The sequence below is a fragment of the Engraulis encrasicolus genome, chromosome 9 (assembly GCF_034702125.1).
Source record: "Engraulis encrasicolus isolate BLACKSEA-1 chromosome 9, IST_EnEncr_1.0, whole genome shotgun sequence".
Lineage (NCBI taxonomy): Eukaryota > Metazoa > Chordata > Actinopteri > Clupeiformes > Engraulidae > Engraulis > Engraulis encrasicolus.
The window spans coordinates 33,889,193-33,899,192 of NC_085865.1; the positions used below are offsets into that span (position 1 = coordinate 33,889,193).

Genomic DNA, 10,000 nt, shown 5'->3' on the forward strand with positions numbered 1-10,000 from the left:
TGTATAAAATCCAAGAAAGGGAGGGTATTTAAACAAAAAAGGAAGAGGGGGAAAGACAGCATTTTTGTAACATTTTGTATATTGCACAATGTGTTGTGTTCAGCATGGCTCATCAACTACTGCATCTGTGGCAGAGGTCAGTATAACAGTAAGTGGATATGAACAGGACTGGACCAAGGCTGGAAGATATAACCTGACTCACGCTAGATGGTTACTGTAGCTCCGCCATGCTCCCTTCATTGGGAAGGCTGCATACTCATGAACAGCATGACGTTTTCCATGTGCGTTACGCCCATTTGTGGGGGAAAACAACCCATGCATGTCAATTGGTGATGTTGAGGTTTAATAAACGAAAGATACGGACATGTAGACTAGCGTTGTTCATGCGCAACATGCCGAAAACGTGTTGTGTTGCCGGCTGTTGAAATAATAGAGCCAAACAACCGTGGCTAAAGCATGGACTGTGTTCATTTAGACAAGCTGATGTAGCACGTAAGCTGATGAGACATTCAGTTTGTTTTCACCCATAAAGGGGCGTAACGCACATTTACGAGCAAAGTACCCGGATGGCCGTTCATGAGTATTGGAGACGTGCACTATTTCAGAAAGGGAGGGGGGGTTATCCAATTAGGAGAGCGAAAACATCCTTGTCTCCAATAAGGGCTGCATACAGCTTTTGCTGGGCCCAAGACAAAGTCATCTGAAAGGGCCCCCTATCCAATAAATACAATAATAATGGAAACCCCGTTTTGGGCCACTTCTCTACCTGGGCCCGGGATAAATGACCCTTTTGTCCCTCCCTGTTGGCTCCCCTGCCACCAATAAATGCTTTCAAAAGTCAAAACTCTTCTCTGTTCATCTTTTAAAGAACAAATATGTGGTAGGACTGACTACCCAGTTGTAATCCAAGAAAGCTGCCTTTGCTGGCCGCAAGAAACAGTCAGTTCTCCACTATGTTACATCAATGAAATTGTGCACCCAGCAATCCTTGATTGGCACATTTTTTTCTGGCTGCACTGAAGTGTTTCCTATCGGCCTACAGTAAGTTCCAAATTAATGTATGCAGGAAGGCAGAACTACGGTAGGCTACACTATATTACTTTGGCAAGAGGTCAAGGAGTAAGGTCCAGTGTGGAGAGAAGCAGTGTCCAGACATGACAGCCTCAAGAGACAAACATCAAAATGACAGTCTGATAAATGGGTGTATTAATGAGAACAGAAGAGCATCTTTTATGGTATTGCACTTACAAGTTTATTATTACATGTTTGCATTTCTGTTCTTACAGTAGTACATGTTTGCATTTTTGACACACACCGAAATAATCTTTTTTCAGTTTGCTATCTTTAAGACGTACAGCTATCTTGATCAAATGTCACACGTCCTAATGCTGATATATCTCACCGTTTATAACAGGATGTTTGCAGTGGTGTGTCTGTGTGGCATGTGTGTGTATGTGTGTGTGTGTGTGTGTGTGTGTGTGTGTGTGTGTGTGTGTGTGTGTGTGTGTGTGTGTGTGTGTGTGTGTGTGTGTGTGTGTGTGTGTGTGTGTTATCTGTTCATCATGTGATTCACGGTTTACCTTAAATGGTTAAGAAGGGCTGTGATGTGCACAAGTCACAAGATCACAGTCCCATGTAGTGCACTAATGCATTTGAAAGACACCAGTTATCTGGCAAGAATGTGAACTCCAAAGAGTAATAGGCCTATGTGGACAGCAGCATATCCTAAATGCATGTCTCACTAGTCCCCAGGTTGGCATGAAGTAAGTCGACACATGCTGGATTTTTAAACATGTATCAGCTATGTTTAATAAATGCTTTTACATCTAATTCCTTCCTCGTTTTACATTTTGGAGAGCCTGGAATTACTTACCACTCACCAATATCCAAGAGCATCCAACATACCGATAAAGGATAGGCCCATGTACTACCAGCCATTGGTTTTTCATTCACTTGTTTATGTAAGACAACTGGACTGATTTGTGATGCATACGTAGAGATGTTTCACCCATGCATCCAAGGGGCCTCTTCACAGATTTAGAAATAAGCCTTCTGGGTCAAAGGTGGAACGTCTTCAAGCGCCATAAAGAGGTCCAGCATACATTGGCTGACTTTGGTTATATGTATGTAAGTGTGTGCTGTATGGTTAATATATATGCAATGGTGTGTGTAATGTCTAGTGTGTTTTTCTGTATTTATGTATGCATGCTACTGGACAAGTGATATTCTTCTCTACTCTACATCATGGGTTCTCAGACTTTTTTCGGCCCATGGTGGCCCCCTAATGAAGCAGAATATACTTTCCAAGAACCCCCCACCCCCCTCATAATCACACAAATTACAAATTACAGCCACCACAGTCAGAGAAGCCGACAGAGGGGGACAAAGGGGACAGTTGTCCCGGGCCCAAGGACAGAGGGGGCCCAGAATTGGGTCTCCATTACATTGAATGTATTGGGTTGGGGGCCCCTTTCATACGACTTTGTCCTGGGCCCAACGAAAGCTATCAGCGGCTCTGACCACAGTTGTTTTGTGAATTTTTCAGGAACCCCATATCAATGTGCCATGGACCCCCGCCCGGACCTCTGAGATAACCTCTGGCATACTGTACATCTTAGCTCCCTTGCCTAAAGCAGAGAGTATAGCCTACTTTATTCATCTCAAGGGGAACCAAAAACTACTGTGATCAGGATTAATGAGTCTTCTTCACAGACTCGAAGGGAAGTTCAGCTGCTTAAATTAACTTTGCTGCTTTGACAACCATGACCTGCATGAATATCAATCTTCCCAGAAAATATGTACAGAGTAGAAACGCCAGTGGTAATATAACTGAAAAAAGTTGGAATTAACCCTGTACAGATAACATAGTGTTAGGTAGTGTTAGGCTACTGTAACTCTTGGAGGGTGAAACATTTTCAGAGTTAACGTTACTCTATATTGTATAACTATTAAGCGCTGTAGAGCTGAAATTACACTAGCCAGCTGCAGAAATTTACACTGACTTTTGACTCCACTGTAATATGAACCACCATAGTGTTGTAAACACTCTATCTGGATCTATATAAGTTTACCCTGAAACACGAACACCCCATTGTTTACTGTAAAGTGCAACACTCAAGCACTCTATGCCCCTTGATTTACAAGGCTGAGAGGGTCGAGGGAAGTAGGACACCAGTGTAGTCGTAAAATATCTTTATTTATTTTAAAGCCTCTTCTTTCCAAAACAAGCAGGCAGCATGACATATTCAGTGCATCCGAAATTCGTGATGGGCCACAAATTAAGACACTGACAGAACACATGTATGCATATGTATGACCTGTATGACCTTTATATTGTTCTCTTTTTTTGTTTGTTGACTTTTCACACAACCCTCTGGTCCCGCAAGCAAAAGATATTATGGAATCACCACAGTCCTCTTCAGATAATCCAAGTCTACATGTTAACATCTCTTCGAAAGGTTTGTCGCTAATTTCACTTTAGCACAATGTTGTTGGGCTACTGTTAGTCACATGCTAACGGCCCAAAGTAGTAGCGGCTGCAACAGAAGGATGGCTTCATCCTCACATTGAGGACGATGAGAAACTTATTTAAGACATTCAATTTCGCTTTTTTTAATAGAAAAAGAAAGGAAAATAAATCGTGGAAAACAAACAAATGCCATAAATTTATCAACATAAACTATTTCTGTATTTCGAAACAGAACAAACATCAAATGTGTCGTTCTAGTCTGAAGCAATGATAAACTCATTATAAAACACAAATAAGCAAAGGGAAATAATTCATCTTAGTGCCAATGACAAGATTTCATACACGACAAGGCTGCATTTTTTGCGTGCACATTAATCAATGTGTACGTATGCATATAGGGGGAGAGTGTGTCTGTGCGCTTTGTGTGTGCGTGTGTATGTGTGTGCTAAACAAGGATTTTCGCAAGTTTGTTCTGCCAAATCTACAGAGGTTGGCTAAGCTGTGGTAATCCTGAGAAGGGCAGTTGGAGATTATAAACGGGCACCCTGGGGGCAGAATCCCGTCCCTCCATCCTTCCATCCATGCCAGCTTGTACACTGCAGATGGCGCGGCATTCAGACCATGCCAGGATTGCCTGTGCTTTCTAAGCTGGTACCAGTGGACAATGCACATCCTCTTGCACTGCGGCTCAGGAATAACATTCATGCCTAATTGTGCTTGCTGATTTGTCTGAACTTCTTTTTTCTCCTTTAAGCGGCTTCACTGCTTCTCCATTCAATCGTTATCCTCTTATGTATCTTTATTGCTTGCCTGCTTGCCTTCTTGTTTGTTTGTTTCCAAATACATTAGCTACAATCTATATTGGGTCTTAACCACAACAACAATAATAAAAATTCTTTCTTTTGTAAAATAAAAGATAAAAAGGAACAAGTAGAACACCTTTGTGAAATATTGGCACCAGAGAAGTACAGAATCCCAGTCAACATCCTGTCACACAGTCCAGATCAGACCTGTCATGATGAGCCACCACCAGAAAGGGTAACAAGGCCTCACAAAGCCTCACACTCTGAGCCACACTACCCCCACAGCCGGAAACTAGACGGCGGAAGATGTGGAAGAGGAGACGTCTCGGGTCACGGTTGGTCAACGCCGGTCAATCCCTTGTGAGCGAGCCAGTCGATCCTCTGCCTGGTGGTGCCACGCTGCTGTTTGTCCAGGTGGTTTTGGGTGGCAGGGTGGCCAAGGGGATTAACTGTTCGACGGAAGTAGCGGAGGGGCGGTGGTGGAGGGTGGGCTCTCTCTCTCTCTCTTTTGGGAAAACGGGGCACACAGTCAGAGTAGGCTTTGGGGGCGGTGGCCACGGATAAACAGCTGGCTTTAAGCAGGAGGCAGGAGACGGTAGGGGGTCGGTTGTCGGGCGCTCAGAGGCAGAGGCAGAGACAGAGGCTGCTGCAGGGGGGGCGTGGAGTGGGGGGTCACCCGGAGGACGGACGAGGACCCTTTGCTTTGGCAAAGGAGGGCTGTGGGTGTTGGAGGCGGAGAGAGAGTGTAGTAGTGGGAAGACAGAAGAAGGAGTGCGAGTGAGTGAGTGGGGCGGACCAGGGGGGTCTCACTGGAAGGATGCGCGGACCTTGCGACCCTTGAGGGGCTGCGGGGGGCGGTAGTTGTCCTGCATGCAACAGGGGGCCTCCCCCTCGCCGGAGAACTGCAGGCTACGGAACTTCCCCATCTGTGCACACAAGACACGGAAGTAGGGAGGGAGAGGGAGAGGGAGAGGGGAGGGGAGGGGAGGAGTGACAGGAGATGCATCAGGGTATAAAAGGAGAGGAGAGGGAGGGAGAGGGGAAGGATGAGAGAGAAAAGGGAAGAAGATGCAGAGGATAAGAGAGTTGAGGGGAGGACAGAAGAAGAGAGGAGAATGCAGGAGAGGAGAGGAGAGGAGAGGAGAGGAGAGGAGAGGAGAAGAGAGGAGAGGAGCGGAGAGGAGAGGAGAGGAGGGAAGGGGCGAGGAGAGGAGAGGAGAGGAGAGGTGAGGAGAGGAGAGGAGAGGAGAGGACAGGACAGGACAGGAGAGGAGGGAAGAAGAGAGGAGAATGCAGGAGAGGAGAGGAGAGGAGAGGAGAGGAGAGGAGAGGAGAGGAGAGGAGAGGAGAGGAGAGGAGAGGAGAGGAGACGAGGAGGCCAGGTGTGGAGGGTTGAAGGGTGGGGGAAGGAAGTGGGGGGGAAGAGAAATAAACAAAAAAATGTGAGTGGGATCCAAAGACCCAGAGAGGAAAAACATACAGCAAGACCACCTGTCTTCTCCATTCACTACACTCCTGGTTTATTTTGGCAGTGGAGTGCTTTTCCCAAGAGAGAGCCATGTGCCTTACTGAGCGCTGAATGACATTCTAATATGGCATTATCTGACCTCAGATGGCCCACTGTATCTCTGCTGCAACATGGCTGCCACCAGGACGGATGGACAGACATGGCAGACTTGAGACGCATCCAAAACATTCATTCACTCATCCACTTCATGATGGGAACGCTATTTATACATGTAAATTAGGCGCCAAATCAATGCAATTCACACCATATAGTGGATGAGTGACCATGATACTGTATGTGGACTTGGTGAGAGATATGAACTTGGTGAGAGACACAGACTCTGTGTCCTTCCTGTCAGTCAGTGTTTAGCATTCCTGCATGCCGCCTAAAAGGAAAGGAAATTAAAAACGGCCACCAGGGGTTTGTGTTTGTACACCCACCCACCCTCACACACACACTAACACACACACACACACACACACACACACACACACACACACACACACACACACACACACACACACACACACACACACACACACACACACACACACACACACACACAGCTCCCGACTAACCCACAAGACCAGGCCTCCGCCATGAAATAAACATTTGTCTGGGGAGTGTTAATTTACACACTGCTATGAGATAGCCACTTGGTTGCGGACAGAGTTGGGTCGGGTGGGAGGAGCGGAGAGTGGAGAGGACAGGGGGAGAGGGGGAGAGAGGAGAGAGGGAGAAGAAAAAAAGAATGTGAGCTGCAGCGTGGGAGTGAAAGAGAGAGGGGGAACGAGAGAGAGAAGAGAGGCAAAAGAGAAAGACGGAGAAAGAACGAGGGAGAGAGAAGGAGGGAGAGAAAGAGATCATGTGCGAAAGAAAGAAAGAAAGAAAGAAAGGAAGAAAGAAAAGAAAGAAAGAAAGGGATAGAGGGGTCAACAAGAAAGAAAGCGGGGCCAAAGAGAAAGCTGAGCTCCCCGGGTGAGTGTTGCGTTGTATATATCATGGTAAGTGAGGGTCGCGGTGTACTGTTAGGAAGGAGAGGACAGGACACGGAGTGCAGAAGGTGAAGGAGGGCCCAGGGGCATAATTACACCTCTACTGCATCTACTCTCGCCTACCTAAACCTCATCTGGACTGCATTTAGAAAGACTGGATTGCTTTTGGAAGCGCTATATATAGGCCGGGCACTGTGCTTTGCTGACTGGATTTTATGGAAATGCAGAAAAGCTTGGGGAGTTAATATGTGTTTACTGTAGAAATAGTACATTTGTAAAAACATTTTGATAGTTTTCTTTTCCTTCTTTTCGAGAAAGCCAATTGAAATTCCTCTCAGACACCACGGAGACATCATCCAGAAACCACAGCCCAGAGAAATGTTGTTCTGTGATAACTATCTACGCAATCCATGGTTGGAATCTGCCAAAATAAATGGCCATCAAGTGAATTATGGACGTATGACTTCTGAAAGTGCTTTTGGAAATTGGTGGCCTATCCTCACTGTCTCACTGCCAAACAAAGGTAAAGTGCGAACAACGCACAATGCCTTGAAAGTCACCAGAATTCCCAATGAAACACTATGTGAAAAAGGCGTCTTTTGTCATTTCTCCATCTCTCTCTGCAAGATGCACTGTACTTTTCACTGTACTGTGTCACTGTACCTGCAATGTCCCTATTCTATACTGTGTTACTGCACTCTGTCTACTACTCTACTCGGTCTACTGTGTCTCTGTACTGTGCCACTGGTCACTATGCAGCCGCTGTATCTGCCACCTTTACTGTGTCACTGTGCCTGCAATATCCCTGCGGCCATTTCTGTACTGTGCCACTGTATCTGTCATCGTGCTGGTCAGTGTGCCACTCAGGGCTCTAAATTAACACACGCCAACCCGCCAAACACGGGTGAAAATTAATTTTGGCCGGTAGAAAAAAATATCTACCCGCCCATTTGGCTAGTAGCGCCCGAGTAGCCTACAGTGTGAACGGTAAACGGCGGCTTGTATGACAACGATACGGCAAGATTTCCTACATTACCCATAAACACTCCCGTCATGACCGCACCCCACCGTGAGCTTTCCGAAGCAGCAGCCACTTCATGCTGCTGTTGCGCGCGCCAGGACAGAACGCATTTCAGAGCTCTTGTGCGCTCACACTACTGTATTTTGACAGGCAACTGCTCCTGTCGCTTTCGCTCCACCACTTTTAACGTCACTATTAGGCCTACTGTTCCTATTAGCATTCACCGACACCGAGACACCTTGCTCTAGCAGGCTGCCTTTTTAAGCTGCTCGGACCTGACCGAAGAGTTTCAAAAACAGGAGTGTTGTGGAACGAAATTGCGACAAGGGCAGAGGAGGAGAACGGGCTGTCAGAGTAGTGTGAGCGTAGCTGTCAGTTGTCGTCTGAAATGTTTTAAGTCCTGGCGCAACTAAGTTGGAAAGCCCACGCCATCGGAAAGAAGGGCAGCCCTTATGCCCGTGCGAGTAGGCTACGTGCGCTACGTACGCTTTGGAAATAACAAAGGAAGCTAACTTTTCCGTGATATTATTTGCTTTTAGTTAAACATAGCGTAGGCTTCTTGTTATTTTGTTGCGCATGGTAGAGAAGAGCTCCTGGAGGAAATAATGGTGCCTATAGCGTCATATTGTAGGCCTAGGCCACATAAACACACAGCACACACGACATCATATCCATTATTGCACAACGTGTGTGCGTGTGTGTGTGTGTTGACCTCTCCTCTCCTCCTCTTCTTTTTTCCTCTCATCTCTTCTCATTCCTTGGAGCGAGAGGTTTTGTAGTGTTTGGCTGTGTGTTTGGTTTAAAGGTCTGTTGTGTGTGTGGCTTGTGTGATGTGATTCATTGTTTTCAGAGGTAAAAATAAGAATAAGAAGTTAAAAAAGTATCTATAATATGCTTATTATAGACCTAGTCTGTAGGCCTATAGTGTTTATGTGTTGTGGACATTTGAATAAAATAACCATAATAATAATAATAATAATAATAATAATAATAATGTAAAAAAAAAACACAACTAGCCTAACGCATAGCCTATTTTGGCAAGATTAAAAAATGGCTAGTTGAAGTCCTGTTTGGCTGGTAAGAAAAAAGGTCTACTAGCCAAATTGGCTGGTGGTGGAAAAAGTTAATTTAGAGCCCTGGTGCCACTGTATCTGTTACTGTACTGTGTCACTCACTGTACCTGCAATATCCCTGCTGCTGTTTCTGAACTGTGTTACTGTATCTGTCATGTGCTGTGTCACTGTACCTGTAATATCATTGTACCTGTTTATGTAATGTTACTGCACTGTACTGGACTGCAGTGTACTGAACTGTGCCATTGTGTCCGTCACTGCACTGTGTCACTGTATCTGTAATATCCCTGTACTCGTTTGTCACTGTATTGTCGCCGTACTGCACTGTCGCCACTGTGCCACTGCATACAATGCAGTGTACTGTATATGTCACGGCATTGTGTCACTCTGTACCTGCGCAGGGCTGACACTGATGGTGTCCTTGCAGACAATCCAGGTGACGCTCTCCAGCAGAGGGGGCGTGGTCAGGGAGCCATCATACGTCCAGTAGTCCAGCGAGCCGGGCAGCAGGATGGTGGGGTCGAAGTTTGGGAAGGGCGTCTGGCAGGCCTGGACAGGAAGACATACGTAGCCAGGGTGACTCAACCGAATACGTAGCCTAACTAAATGAATGACTACTGTAGAGGATTGTCAAAGTCATTTGTCAAAGTGGAAATTGCAGGCGGATGGTGGGGTCGAAGTTTGGGATTAGATTACATTTGATTATACTAGATTATTTATGTATTGTCCTGATGGAAAATTGTTCTGTGCGATATAGAGTACAATAGCCTATGTCTGACTATAATGTTATAAGTTATATGTAACACAAAGAGGCACAATCGGGCAGTTAGTTTTACCTTATTTTTGATGCCATCAAAGCCAGCGAGCAGTTTCTCAAGCTGAGGGTTGTCAGCGCCACACTGCATGATAAAAAAAGGGTCAAGAAAGTCAGATGTAGCATATCAAACATCTACCATACAGCCCACAGGAAGACAGACACACATACAATACTGGGTCTATCTCAAAGTCAAGGCCAGTGTCCTTCCAAGTGTATCAGCCTAATTAGTCACGCCCAGTGATTGGATACTTTTTGGTGAACTCTACGGAATATCCAATCACTGGGTGTGACTAATAAAGAGTATCCAATCACTGG

At 45.7% G+C, this 10,000-nt stretch overlaps 1 protein-coding gene across 1 annotated transcript in view; it reads right to left on the reverse strand.

Annotated features, from left to right (window-relative positions):
• Positions 1-3,175: 3,175 nt before the first annotated feature.
• Positions 3,176-10,000, reverse strand: part of LOC134455718 (carbonic anhydrase-like) — a 10,748-nt gene continuing 3,923 nt past the window's right edge. The window contains exons 5-7 of the mRNA XM_063206966.1: positions 9,705-9,767; positions 9,262-9,417; positions 3,176-5,198 (exon numbers count right to left, since the gene is read on the reverse strand). Of these exons, the coding sequence (XP_063063036.1) occupies positions 5,079-5,198; positions 9,262-9,417; positions 9,705-9,767 (339 nt within the window). The 3' untranslated portion in view covers positions 3,176-5,078. The remainder of the gene's footprint in view (positions 5,199-9,261; positions 9,418-9,704; positions 9,768-10,000) is intronic.